Raw genomic sequence first — 14,415 nt, forward strand, 5'->3', positions numbered from 1 at the left:
CATCTTCAGAAACTGCTTTTGTTTCAGATATGTAGCCAAATGCACCAGTTTGTCATTAACATGACCCAAACACCAGCACTGATCACTGCTCTGTAAACAGTAAGTTGTATTGGATGCAGTGGTGTTGATGACTTCCGATTTCCCTGACTCAAACTTTCTTTCCATTCTCAGTCAGTTGTTGATGGACCAAGCATACTGATTTGACTTGTTTTGAAAGGCATTAGTATTACGCTAACTTCAGCAGTGACTGGTCTGTTGAATTCACTGTTAAAGGTGAACATTTCCACTGACAGAAGCCACTGGTTGTGAAATGTTCAACAATGGAAATGTGTCAGGTGAAAATTGATTAGAAATTTTCAGGACATCATGTACTTCAACTTGAATCACATTCTTGGAGTTAAATAGAGGAAAGTGCTGTGAAGTTCGGATGTATCTCTACAGAATCCCTTCATATTTTTTTTTCTTTTTAGTTTTATTGTTCTCATATGAATGCAGTCTCAGATGTTGTCTTAGGCCATTTATCACAATGTGGCTTCGGGAGAAGTTCCATAATTCTTTGCCTATTCATGTATTGATGGAGTACCAGATGTAGGCTACCATGTGCAAATGAGTTGGATCAAGAAGTTCTTTGGAGACCACTTCACAACACATCAACTGCTAATGTTCTGCATAAGTGTAAGGTGATGTTTTTCAGACCATTTAAATAGTCAGAGCTTTCTGCAGCCATTATCAAGCCAATTGAAACTCATTCAAATGGAGCTGATCAAATTTAAAATGGCTTTGCTCAGTACTTAAGAGGAGGAAATCTGTCCAAGAGATATCACTTCACTGCAACTGGAACACAAATCAGAAGATGCCAGAATGAAAAATGTGCTTCATGAGGACACATAATTTCAAGGTAGAGTTGGTCTTCCATGTTTGTCGTATTGACCTAACCTGAGCACTGACTTGTGTTTAAATGTAGTAAGTGCTACTTGTTGGGGCAGTTGTACTTGACAAATGCTACAGGTTTTAAATGAAGGCAGATGTTATAGAAATCACATTCAGATGACCTCATATAGATACACTGATGATTTTTGTGATTTTTTGAACTTCAGCATTGACTTGTCTGTTGAATTCAGTGTTACAGGCGACCATTTCCACTGACAAAAGCCACTGGTTGTGAATTGTTCAACAATGGAAATTTGTCAGGTGAAAATTAATTTTGAAAGCAGTGAGCACCTGCAGACGAACATAGTGGCGTTTAACACATCGGGCCTGTCTCACAGTGAGGCGCTTAGCGGATTGAATTCAGGCAAGGTTTTTGTGCTCCGTCCACACTATAAAGTTCTGCTCTGCACCCTCAATCCTGTGCCTACACTCTTCTAAATCCAATTTGATGGCCGGTAGCTAGTTATTTCCCACGTCGTACTTCTGTTCTGCAGGGGACAGACAGCGAGAGACTAAGGCACAGGGGTGTAATTTGTTGTTGGACTCGGACCGCTGTGAGAGGACTGCGCCAACCCCCACGTCCGAAGTATCTACCTCGACTATAAACTGGTCTGGCTGGATTAGGATGGGAGCTGAGGTAAAGCTTACCTTCAATTCCTTAAACCCCGCTTCTGCCTCTGGGGACCAAAGGAACTAGAACTTGGGAGAGGTGAGTCTACTAAAATCCTGGATAAAATGCCTATAAAATTTGGCGAACCCCAGGGACTGCTGGAGTCCGCGACGAGTGGTTGGTTGGGGCCACTCGGCCACCACGCATAACTTGTCCGGATCAGCTCGCACCCTGTCTTTCTCGATAATCAACCCCGGGAAGGAGATGGTTTCCTGGTGAAACTCACACTTCTCCGCTTTGACATATAACTTGTTTTCTAAGAGGTGCTGCATCACCTGCCTGACGTGTTCCCGATATTCCTGCAGCGTGCATGAAAAAATTAGTATATCATCCAGATAACGAATACAAATTGATTAATCCTCTGGGGTCGACGCACGCGCCGGCGCGTTTTGACGCATCTTTTCCTGATAAGGCCGAAACAAACTTAAATTACTCCGTCAATTCTGATCGTACAGTATATCATTCAAATCTGTAAAGGGTCTAGTTTTAGTGGTATACCATCATAATAAAAACAAAGCGTTGTGCTTTTTTTAAATAAAGAAAGCCGACAGGGTGCGCTCTCGGCCTTTTCTGTCTCTGCCATTTCTCTTCACAGACGCGTAAATAAAACAACCAGAATCTCAGCGAATACTTGGCTCATAAAAATAAGAGTTATATGGCTAGAAAGCTTGTAATGTTTTCTTTTGAGTGAAACAATTCAAGTCGAAAACAAATCACTTTTTATTTAATCCGTATGAACGTAAGGAGAAGTCCGTTTTTTCCTGTCTCACCTCATTACAGGTAATGCGGTCCCGCCTTGTACACTGTCCACTGTTCACATGTAAATAATCTCAGGTGAACCAGGTAAATGTGAACACCCCCGAGAAATGACATAAAACGTCAAACTTCATCATAGAATTTACTCACTTTTTCTGCACGTTTGGATGATGGCACGGCACGGACATGAAGAGGCGCTTCTTGTATTCCACACAGAGACAAATAGTTTAGCTTGTCCTCAGAGTAAAAACACAGATTTTAACTCAAATGAGGATCGTTTGGTTCCTCATTGTTTTGTATTGTGCTGCACTAATCCGTCCCATCTACATTGACTGAAAGGCTCATTATGCGCGTCTTTGTCTGGTCGTTCAGTGCGTCTTTTGTGTTCTCAAGGCTTTCACTGTTGAGAAACCAGCTTAACCACCATTTAGCTTCTGGCGCACGATCAAGTATCTGCCTGATGAAACCTGTACTCTGACTTGGACTCCTGTCTGTCATGCCCTGCATCACCATCACCACCAACCCCACCTCCACAGGCCACTCCATCTCCAACTACTCTCACCCCACAGCCTACCATGTTGTCTCCTCCTCCTGTGCCCTCACTACAGCAGCCTGTACTTTCTCCACAACAGCCTGTGTTCTCACCACAACAGCAATATATGCTCTCACCACAACTGCAGCCTGTGTTTTGGCCCCCAATATCACCATCACAAACTTCTGTGCCTCAGCCCTCATTTAAGTTGACGCCAAAGTCAACATCATCATATGGTGATCCATCACCCAACTGGCTGGCGCCGACATTCACCATGCCTATGGTTGAGGTTGGGGGTCCACAGGGTTCACAACTGGTTTTAAGAGTATGGACCGAAGATAATGTTCAGTCATCTTGCTTCACCAACAGATTCAGGTGAAAAAGTTTGCATATCACCTGTGAGTTTTCTGCCAGGAGTTCCGCCCCAAAGGAGCAGGGAAAGTTGAGAAAGGGAAAGTTGTCAGCGGCAGACCTACAGAAACTCACCTGACCTGCCACTAAAAACTGCACTGTAAACATGTGACCTGGGAACACAATGACAACACCACATATCAAGAGACAATCACTCGACTGATGACAAAGGTGAAAACTGCCTTTCCACGCCTGATAGATATGGGGAAAGTCACAGCATGCACACAAAAGAGGGTGGAACAGTAGAGGATTATCTGCACTGCCTCATTGACATTTTTGACACATATGGAGGCATGGACCATCCGGCACAGCTTGGACAGGTTTCAAGCTCATGGGAGACACATGTAAAGAGTCAATGGACTCCGTCCTGACATTGCTGACTTTGTTTGTCTAACCTGCATTGGATTAAATAAGGGAGCATGCACAAACGAGGTGCGAAGACATGCAGTTCATGCTGAAGAATATGGTCAGAAACAGAAAGGAGCTTCATTTGCCTTCAGTAACAATGCTGCATTCTGCAAAGTACTACGGGGGGGGGGGCAACTTCAAGGCAACTTCAATAATAACAGAAGGAACAATAATGCCTGTTTCCTGTGTGGAAAAGAGGGACACTGGGCTCGAGATTGCAACTCCACACAGGGAAGATGCCCACACTGCCAAGGAAATGGACACCGTCCAGCTGAATGTCCAGTTGCACCTCAGGGTAACTGACAGCGGAACAACAGGCTAGAGGACCAGCCATAGCAAGCGGCTACAGAGGAGGGAGGTAACAGCACACACAGCAGTGAAGACACGCTTACACTCACATGCACTGATATGCAACTAAAAGCTAACTGCAATGAAGAATGCAACTGATTCAGAAATGTTGTCACAGTGTATACAGGCACTGGAGAAAAAGTTTAAGCCTGAGCAAGGAATCTATGTGCATTATGAAAATGACAGTCTTCAAGTATGCTTTTATGTTGTCACCTGTCACATTGTGCCCTATAAATTTGCTAGAGACAGATTTAATGATTAAATTGGGCATTTCTTTGATTTCAACACCAGAAGGTGTCCAAGTTGCAACCAACGAGAACCTACTGACTACACACTTGGTCAGACAGTTCAGATTCTCTGATGTATGCATACGAATGGTAGTTACAACAATCCACATTGTCTGCAGACTTGATTGACATAACTCACAACCTTGTGTCTCCTGAGAACACAGAGTTTATGACTCTAGGAGACTTACATTGTACAGCACACGTGTCATTTGGTTCTGATTTGGCATTTGAAAAATTGTGGGAAAGAAAATCAGTTGATAAATTGGCTACCACTTCCTATTTTGGTCATCCAATCGATGTGCACTCTGTCTCTCTATTGGATGAGCAGGAGAGACTCTTTTCTGTTTCTAATTCAGTTCCACAGATCTCTCTATCCAAATCTAAACTTGATGAATGGAGAGATTTAGGTCCTTTTGTTAGATGTTGTCTATCTGTACATGATTGGGAAACTGTTGATACAGATCCTGATGTGATTCATTTTCAATGAAAGCTTACAGAAGACTGATGTGATTCATTTTCAATGAAAGCTTACAGAAAGTCTTATATTTCTGTTGTGCACGCCACACGCACAGTTGCTTTGACACCTGAATCTCACAGACACACATCTTGTCACACACAAATGTCTGATACTGAGTTCGGCTCAACTCCTGCACTGCAGACAGTGCCGGATATACTCTATGCTAAACATAAATATGAAGTAGTTCTTATCAAGATCTGTGAACCAGTCATGATAACACCAAAATCGCAAATAACCTCTGAAACAGCAGGCCATTGATGGTATTACACCTGTCTTTGAGTCACTCAAGCAAGCGGGTATTATTATGCCATGTGATAACAGTCCTTGTTGCACTCCCATTTTTCCAGTGGAAAAGATCAGAGATGCAGATAAACCTACTGAATGGTGTTTTGTGCAAGATCTACGAGCATTGACTGATGCTGTACAGCCTGGTGTGATGTGCCCAACGCTTGCACTATTCTTTCACAGGTGCCTCCATCAGCTCAGTGGTTTTCAGTTGTTGACTTGGCTAATGCCTTCTTTAGTGTGCCTGTTCACTCAGACAGTCAATTTTGGTTTGCTTTTCAATTTCAAGGGAAAACATGGACATCGACTCGTCTCTGTCAGGGTTACCGTGAAAGTCCTCCTATCTTCAATGAGGCCCTGAGACGCAGCCTTGAATCTCTTGTTTTATCTCCTGACAGTGCCTTGCTGCAGTATGTTGATGATGTCTTACGATATGCGGGGTGCGATGATGAAGGAGGAGAGGTAGGACCCAAGTGCAGAACACAAAGTCGGTTTTATTATTCCTGGATCTTCCAGGGCTCAGGCACAACCAACAAGGAATACACTGTCTGGGAGAAAAACTGGACTGGCGAAAAAACAAATACAAAAACTCTCACAAGAAACAAATGTCGCATCCCTAAACAAGCTAATGCTCCAACAACGAACAAAGGAAAACAGGTGGTATATATAGACAGAACAGAAGACTAATTAAATACAGGTGAAAACTATGAACTAATGAGAAATAAAGCTACCAATAATGCATAAGCCAAACATAAGCCTGTTTTGCTTCAAACCAAAGCCGTTTTATGTTAAATACATTTACACTCCAGGAGGTGAAAAGCACACTACATTTTCTATGAAGTAATTGAAAGGAAATCTTTAAAATTGTGCCTTAATAGGCACCATGTGTTTGCATGTGTGGACAAAGAGTTAGAGTTAGCCTAGCAGCCTGAACTTAGGTGGTTAATGGGGCTCTGAGCCCTGAATTTTAGAATCAAACGACATTTTTAGTTTGACCTTGGTTAAATTCTACTGTGAGTTCTGCACAGTTTTGATTGTCTAACGTTCTTTAGCTAAATTTTAGTGTTGTTTTTCTGTCAGTCCAGACTCTCAGGATGCATGATGTGCAGCACATACAGTACAAAATAAAAAAGAGAGAGAAAGGAGTAGAGAGATACAAATACTACCAGGCATTTATTACAGTTCCACTTGCATTCAACTTGTGGACTTTGTTGTGCATAAAGATTTTAAGCATCAATTACAAACACAAGAGGTAATCTTGCCCTTGTTGTCTCTGTTTACGTGTACAACCATACCTATAGTTGGCAGTGTGTGTCCTTTGTCCCTCGGTTTGATTGGCACTGGTCAATGGGATGACCAGGATCTGTGTGGTTTGTGATCTGGTGATTCCTGGGCTGTCTGTCCAAACATGTACAATCCGAATGAAGCAGTGATTCTGGTTCACTTAAAAGATCTTTAGGGCCAAATGCTGTAAGGTTTTTGTTTACCAGCTTGTTTCCACTTGTGATTCCAGCTCTGGGTGTCTGAAGTAGGCTTGTTCACTCTATATCCAGGTAAAGTGGTCTTTTTGGTCTTGACACAGCTGTTTCTTATGGGCAAGACATATTTTGGTAGTCACCTCTATAGCTCTTTACCCATTTCAGTGGTCTTTGCTATTGTGGTACACTTTTGAGCCTTCAGACGTCTTAAATGTGATTTTATGTGATGTATGTATGCTGCCATGAAGGCCTACATCAGACAGGATGAGGACCTTGGACAAAGGTAGGATGATCAGTAATTTGAGCCTCTGCTTAGATGCTTCTTCTCGCTAAACAGAAAGAAAAAAATACTTTAAATGTTCAATATTATCAAATATTATCAAAATTATATATTATCTATTTTTCAATTTCATATTTTATGGAAAGAAAAATTTTAAAAAGTCAAATAGCCTAATTTTACATTGCATTCAATGATCTAATTTTTTCTTTGTCTTGTCTCAAACTGAAAATTGAACTGATAAGCCTATCATCCTATAATTACACATACACACACATACATGCAAATCTGGAGACCACTCAATTTTGACTTTCTGGCTGTTTCAAAACAGACCTTGGTTATGAGTGTAATACAGATGGTTGAAAGGGGCTTTGGAAAAATCTCTGGAGATTCTTTTAAAGGGGTTCTTAATGAACATTTAAAATACATGGGTAGTTAGGTATATATTTTTTTCATATCTTCACTGTTTCTTCACAGGTCATCCATCACTGGTACCATTGTTATCTTAGGAGCAGATTTTGTTTTTGTGTACCTAATTTCTGGTAAAGCATTTCCATAGAATTAATAGACTCATCTCTGTGTAAATCAAAACATTTATTTTTCCTGTTGCCATTTAATAATGTGCATTCTATCTATCCATCCATCCATTACCTATACCCACTTGCTATTTAGGGTCACTGGGATTACCTGGAGCCTGCATTAGATTTATTGTAAGTGAAAATGTGTGCCCGTGTGTCACAATGCAATACAATAATGGGTTAAATGTAGGCTGTAGATGGGTTGTCCTAGTTGTCTACTTTCATTGTTTCTAACAAATGTTTAAAATATTGATGACTACATATCCAAATTCTGTTTATATCAGAACACTATAAAACAAATGTATTGGTGGTTATTAGAAAGTCTTTCGTTCTCAATAACAATAGACACATTTGAAGAATGCTGAAGTATTACACAAATAACTGGGAGAGATGGACTTGTTAAAATAATTTCCCATTAAACTCCTAAAATACTGGAAATCCCCCAATTATGTTTCCTTGCCTTTGCCAATGCAACGATTGCCTTCTGGGAAATGTAGTTCTCTATACGCCCCCAATGTTCTGTCAACATTTCGGTTTGTGCAGCTTGATGTCATGCGCATGGAATTTCTGTTCCTCAACAACTTCCTCTTCTTCCCTATACAGAAGCGCACCTAGAAACGTTATTAAAACGTTTAGAAAGGTTTTCTGGAACATTTTATCGCTTAAGAGTTGAGGGACCAACGGAAATGGAGCATGCTGCTGAAGATAATCCCGGCTGGTCGATGGAACGGCGAGTGGAAGGTTTGGTAAATAAACATATGGAGGACATCGCTTTGGAAAGCCTCCAGCAGAGGCTGACTGCTGTGTCCGATGAGATGCAGAACCTGGTTGAACAGGTTTCCAGGCGCTCGGGGGAAGAGTTGATTGACGAGCAGCGGCGAGGAGACGTGAGCTTCGTCGTGGGGCCGCAGCTGTGCACCGCCTGTAGCTCCCGTGCCGCAGACAGGTTCACCTCTATTTCACCCACAGGTAAAGGCTGCTGTTTTACCTCGAACCACTTATTTTACCTGAAAGCAAAGTCCACACTGAAAATGCCTTAATGGTCTGCATAATAACATTAAACTTAATTAAACTTATTTTTGGTAAGAGAACAAAGTGCAGTGCTAAATTATTCAAAGCATGGTCTGTTTTTATTAATTATCAAAATTTGTTTCCAACAACCAAAATCATAGTGAACAAGTAAATTTGTTCAGTTTTTTTAATTAAAGGTACAAATGTTATAATAAAAGCATTACATATCTATCAAGTTGTGATAATATTTTTAATTGCTGCCAGTGATTTAGAACTGTGCTGTTCATGCTTGTAATTAAATCTTTGAATCTGAGATTTATGACACTTATGTATAAATTTCGTTAAATATACAGTGAGTTCTTCATATGTTACAATAATTAACAAATATTACTTGTTTAAACTATCACTGTATTGTTTATGTCCATATTAAATTCATCACACAAAGATTCATAGTGTAGTTTGGAAAAAGTATGTGAACCCCTAGTTTCTTACCAAAGCTGTTAGTCAGTAGTTGGCAATCCTATTTCAGAACACTTGTGATCAAGAACTGTAGAACTGCATTAAGCTATTAGACTTGCTTGGTTGAGGTTATTGCTGCCAAGGGAGGTTTGACCAGTTATTTCACTTCTTTTTTCCATCAGTCCTATGTTTAATGCATCTTTTCAATAAATAAACAAAACATATTTAGGTGTTATTAGCACATTGTTTGCTTGTATTTATGATTTAGATAGTCACATCATGTTATGACAAATTAATTTAGAAAACAGGAAATTATTCATAGTTTACACACTTATGCTTCCTTGTATGTATGTTGAATAATAAATGATTGGGCATATGGTGCCAGGGTACTGCTGTGCATTAAGATTCAAGCTGATGATTTTGATTTTTAATGACCTTGGAGAGTTTATTTTGGGTACTCCAGTTTCCTCCCACAGTCCATAAACATGCATGTCAGGTTGATTGGTGACTCTAAATTGCTCATAGGAGTGAGTGTGAGTGTGTGTGGTTGTTTGTCTCTGTGTGTCTCTATGTGGCCCTGTGATGGACTGGTGACCTGTCCAGGGTGTACCCCTGCCTTCCACCCGAAAGAGAGCTGGAATAGGCTCCAGCAGATCCCTGTGACCCTGGTTAAGGAATAAGCGGGTATAGAAAATGGATGGATGGATGGATGACCTTGGAGAGCATAATTGTCTGCTGGTGTAAATGCCTAATTGCAGAGTAAGTGTATTGATTGTATTGTATGCTAAGTCAGTAACTGTCAGAGAAGAATTCTTTCAGAATACAACAGAGGATGATGTCCAGACACTGGCACTTCTAATGTCTTTTATTATTTTATAACCATAATTACATAATACTATTTTAATTAAATTTAACTTCACTTACAATATATTCTGGACTATAACTCACACTTCTTTTACTCCTCTGGCTTGTCCTGCAACTTATACAGCGAAGGGACTTATATGTGTCCATTTACAGTCATTTTCTTGAGTTGTCACTAGTGTTAGATGACACTCTTGACTCAATTGAAGATAATATTATACCATCGAAAAAGTAAAAATGTTTATGTTCATGTTCTGTGTGTATCATCCTGTGAATGTTCCATACCTCAGGCTAATGTCATGCACATATCACATCTTCTCTAGGTTTTCCTTGGTACTAGCCAGATTTATCTGCATATCTTGAACCATAATCTTAACCCTTTCTCCATTATGTCACATTTCTCTTCACTTCCATTCCAGAGATGTCTGCTCAGCGGAAGATCATTGCCTTCCTCGTGGAGATCAAAGAGGAGCAGCAGAGGCAGTGGGTGGTTCTGAGAGATCTTCAGGTCCGACTGCAAGGACATTCCAGTTACAAGGAAGAGGATGTGGAGGCTCTGGATATGGACCTCCCTTTGAAGATGCTTGAGCAGCTGGATGAGTTGGAAAGATGCCTGGAGGACCCAGGAATTCAAAAGAGAATGGTAGTATGAATGGTGTTGTTTCTATGTGATGCTCCAAGTGGTTTAAGATGCTTGCTGTGTGAATGCTCAGTGCCTACATGCAAATGGATTTCGATCCCTAGGTATCTTACCTTTCACAAATGGGTGGCGCTACAGTTGGTGATGCAGTGAGACGTCTTATGCAAGCTGTGCTTTCATTTGCCGTTGGTTCAGAGCTAAACTGGGTGGGCCGTGGACAGAAAAGGAGCTTCAGGAACACTCGCCTTCAAGGGATCCTCTTCTGTAAGTATGCATGCTACATCTACTGAATTAGATAAGATGCATTTGATTGGTCCAACACAGGGAGAAAGAAGTGTCACAGCAGCAAAATGAAGCATTGACACTAACCCGGAAGCCTAAAACCAACAGTGAATGGCAGATTTTTGGTGTTGTGAGCATTTATAGTTGTGTGCTGGTCTCTCTCTGTCATCTGGAATCACACCACCAAAACACTAGTCAGTGGTGCAGATTTTTTTTTCAGGCACAGTGGCAACAAGATAATATGATATTGCACACATGGTTGGTAATTTCTATGTAAAGCTAAAGTATAATACTGTCCTTAGTATTATCGAACCATTGTACACAAATAACTGTCAAAGCTACTAGTCACTTCAATACTGTGAATTACTTCAATCAAATAAGTTAGAGCAAACAATAAATAAATATAAATATATGGCAGAAAATATAGCGTGCACACAAAATATATCAAATAAAAACTATAATACAAACTGTCAAATGGGCACTGGTGTTTTATAAGCGTCACTAGCTTCCCGATTTTTATCAGGGTCAGATCTTACATTCCATTCCTCATAATGAGCCAGGGACAAGGTTGATAACATACTTGTTCAGGACACTTCACTATCACCCTGCATCCTCTTCTCTTACTCCTCAGCTTCCGTGGGATTTTAGGCCTCTTTTATATTGTCCTGAGTTTCCCTTTGGGGATGAACAAAGATTATCTCATCTCATAATTTATCTCAGGTAGAGCTAACAGTTTCTACATGTGAAAATAATGCTGTATCCATGGGAACACTTCTTTCCTGACTGGATCTAAGGCTGTGTCAGAATGTCCTCCCTAAACACCATATATGGCCCTGTATAGTCAATGTAGCGGACCTAAAGCAGCAGAATATATTCACATTCCAGATTGAGGCAGGAGTGATATCCTTTAGACAATTTTTGGCTGTAAAACTCTTTGTGACCTACTAAGGTAAACAACAGGGGATGGTACAGACTCTCCAACAAGTACGGCACTGTGAAGATTCCATTTGATAATGAGCAGATCACTGGCTCTTGACAAATAAACCCCCCTTTGCTTTACATCCTGCCATAAATTGCTTTAGAACTACTTCCTTTTCAGGCAAGACCTAACCTCTACAATGACTTATGAACTGGTCTTTATATCTTGTTCTTATATTTCTGCTTTGATTGCTAAATATGTAACATGTGTGAGCAGACCAATGCAGAGCATTGCTGTCAGACTACAGTGTGATATAGAAGTTGTGCTATTGTTTATGTTTAGTTATTCATGCTTGTAATTAATCCATATAACTATGAAGTTGTATTGATTTTCATTTATGACGTTGCTGAACTATTGACTTTGGTTAGTTATTAAGTTTGTCATATGTTTAAACTTTGCTGGGTGGAAAAAGAAATTCCCATTCCCATCTTAGAAAAACATTCTTTACATTTACAACACAGTAGGTTACTTTCTTGATTCACACATGACCAGTGAGATTTAAACCAATCACCAGCAAGGATGCAGCACTTCTTAGACCAATCACATCGTGCCAAGCACAGTCAGGAGAGGGACCAGATGAATCCCCCGCCCAGCGCGGCAAGACACAAAAGACAGTACACAGACAGACTCTGAAAAATAAATACCCTGAAGAACAGAACTCGCTGAACAGACATGAACAGAGTTCCAGACAGATTTAAAGAAAGTTAAGAGATTTCCAGGCTCTCAAGATCCTCTTGCTCTGAGGAGAAAGACTCTCAGAAAGAGAGCACCTCACAGAAGAACCATGAAGTAGAGACTGCTTTTACTGCCCACTCATAGGAGAAACAAAGACATTCTACCTACGTGTAATTGTCCTGCAGCTGACCATCTCACATCAACCAACTTCACGAGACAATCCTGCAGCGACCAGACAGAAAGCGGGGAAATGCGACAAACGGACTCCAGACCTGCAGCCCAGGACTTCAGGGAATGCCTACGTCTCTCCTGGAAACCCGCCAGCAGACTGCAGTCGGACCAGTCCACAGCGGAACGGACCAAGCCTCAGTAAACCCGAGGACAAGCAAGTAACCTGTGGCTGTATTGGTTGTCTCACACTAATCGCTTAGTCTCCATAGTTACTACAGCTTCCTCCTAAACTGTATTTAAACCTCAGACTCAGCTAGTTTCTTAGATCAGTTCTCCCTCCATTTCCCCCTATGTAAATATATGTAATAATATGTAAATAGCATGTATATATTGTAATTAGCTGATTAAATGTTAAAAAGACTGTTATCAATGATGTTATTTCACACAGTGAATACGTCACTGAATCAGGAGAACTCTCCCTCAGATTGTAGACTGATATCTTGTATTACTCATTAACTGACTAGTTGATCTGCTGTTAAAGGATCTGGTGCCCGAAATTATTATGATGGTTTATGATATTCATAATTCATAAAACAGACATAATAAACCTTCATGTTCAATACATATATATATTTAAATTTTCTACGTGAGTACGCCATCGCTAGTAACTGAAAAGTAGTTTCCTCAAAATTTCACACAATGAATTGTGAAAGTTGTGAGCAGCAATGGTCATTAGATGAGCAGAATAGACCGGCATGCAGTGCATGGATGACAAAAATCGCAGTCACCTGAAAGTCACTTTGACATGACATATTAATTATTATTATTATTATGATGTAATAATATTAAGTTACACCTTTTAAGAAAACATTCAGGATGAGATAAATTAATTTTCACCACTAAATTAAGATAAAAATAATTTGAGTTTGAAACAGGAAGTCCACCAAATGATGTCTACATGCGCTGGAGGTCCATACTACATCATAATCAGCGACAGAAAAAAAGTAGTTTGTGAATAAACTCAATAACTAACTTTTGCGTGCATAGAAAGTTCATCATAAACATGAACAAATTGGAATCCGCTCCTGTACTATGATGTGCTCTAATTGAGGGCGCTATATAGTCCACTATATAGTGCTGCACTGTACAGTCCACTATATAGTGACTGAGGGGTTAGGGACTAGGGTGGACATTCGGACACAGCCTATGTCTTCTCCCACAACTGTAAGAATGAGTAAATGATACTAATTCCTTGTTTGTCATTGTTTTAAAAATCATGTAACATGAATTTCTGGAAAGTACATAACCAGCTGCCATTCCACAGGTACCAATTCTAGAATACTGAATGATGGAAAGTAACACTAGACTGTAAACATGATAATCTCCAGCTTCTCTTCTAACTCTTAGGTGCTCTGAAACGAACACCAGTAGGTAAGGGGGCCACACATCACCAGTATGCTGACGTGGTGAAGAAGTGGCTGCGGTTCGCCCCATTCAGGCAGGGAGGGACCGGCCGTCGGTGCTGCAAACCTGTGGAGTTTCCATATTCTGAGGAAACTGACACTTTCAACCAAAGTTGCACAAACTGACATTTTTCTTAATTATTAGTTTTTCCACTGTACATAAATGTAAGGATGACAAGATACCTTCATTTTTAAAAATATACCTACACACAGTACATTTTTGTTATATATCTTCCTCCAGGAAAGTAGGAAAAGTGAAAGTGTCAACAGTGTGCCTTTTGGACCTTCACTTAAGAAACTGCTACATTTTATGATGTTTCCGTTTAAATCAGTGCACATCAGTCACAGTTCAATGTATTCATATGTGTATATTTTTCTGTATGTGTCACATCTTTTG

General features: G+C 40.3%; 1 protein-coding gene across 5 annotated transcripts; it reads left to right on the plus strand.

The window, feature by feature from the left end:
• The first annotated feature begins 8,022 nt into the window (after positions 1 to 8,022).
• Positions 8,023 to 14,258, plus strand: LOC113131414 (uncharacterized). Of its 5 annotated transcripts, XM_026308599.1 has the most exons (5): positions 8,023 to 8,446; positions 10,228 to 10,451; positions 10,553 to 10,712; positions 12,570 to 12,773; positions 13,963 to 14,082. In XM_026308599.1, the coding sequence occupies exons 1-4, from the start codon at positions 8,164 to 8,166 to the stop codon at positions 12,755 to 12,757; spliced, it is 855 nt and encodes a 284-aa protein (XP_026164384.1). In that variant the 5' UTR covers positions 8,023 to 8,163; the 3' UTR covers positions 12,758 to 12,773; positions 13,963 to 14,082. The 5 variants fall into 5 exon arrangements, 3 of the variants coding, with proteins under 3 accessions (XP_026164384.1, XP_026164385.1, XP_026164383.1); XR_003295805.1 differs by lacking the exon at positions 12,570 to 12,773 and having other exon boundaries at positions 10,644 to 10,712; positions 13,963 to 14,025; XR_003295804.1 differs by lacking the exon at positions 13,963 to 14,082 and having other exon boundaries at positions 10,644 to 10,712; positions 12,570 to 12,632.
• Positions 14,259 to 14,415: the final 157 nt, after the last annotated feature.

This window comes from Mastacembelus armatus, chromosome 15, assembly GCF_900324485.2.
Source record: "Mastacembelus armatus chromosome 15, fMasArm1.2, whole genome shotgun sequence".
Classification (NCBI taxonomy): Eukaryota; Metazoa; Chordata; class Actinopteri; order Synbranchiformes; family Mastacembelidae; genus Mastacembelus; species Mastacembelus armatus.

Bases quoted from the DNA above. Each gene is read 5' to 3' on its own strand.
- LOC113131414 (XM_026308598.1), top strand. From the start codon at position 8,164: ATGGAGCATGCTGCTGAAGATAATCCCGGCTGGTCGATGGAACGGCGA. The intron at 10,452-10,552 runs GTAGTATGAATG...TTCGATCCCTAG, and splicing joins CAGGAATTCAAAAGAGAATG to GTATCTTACCTTTCACAAAT. The intron at 10,713-12,569 runs GTAAGTATGCAT...ATTGTCCTGCAG, and splicing joins CCTTCAAGGGATCCTCTTCT to CTGACCATCTCACATCAACC.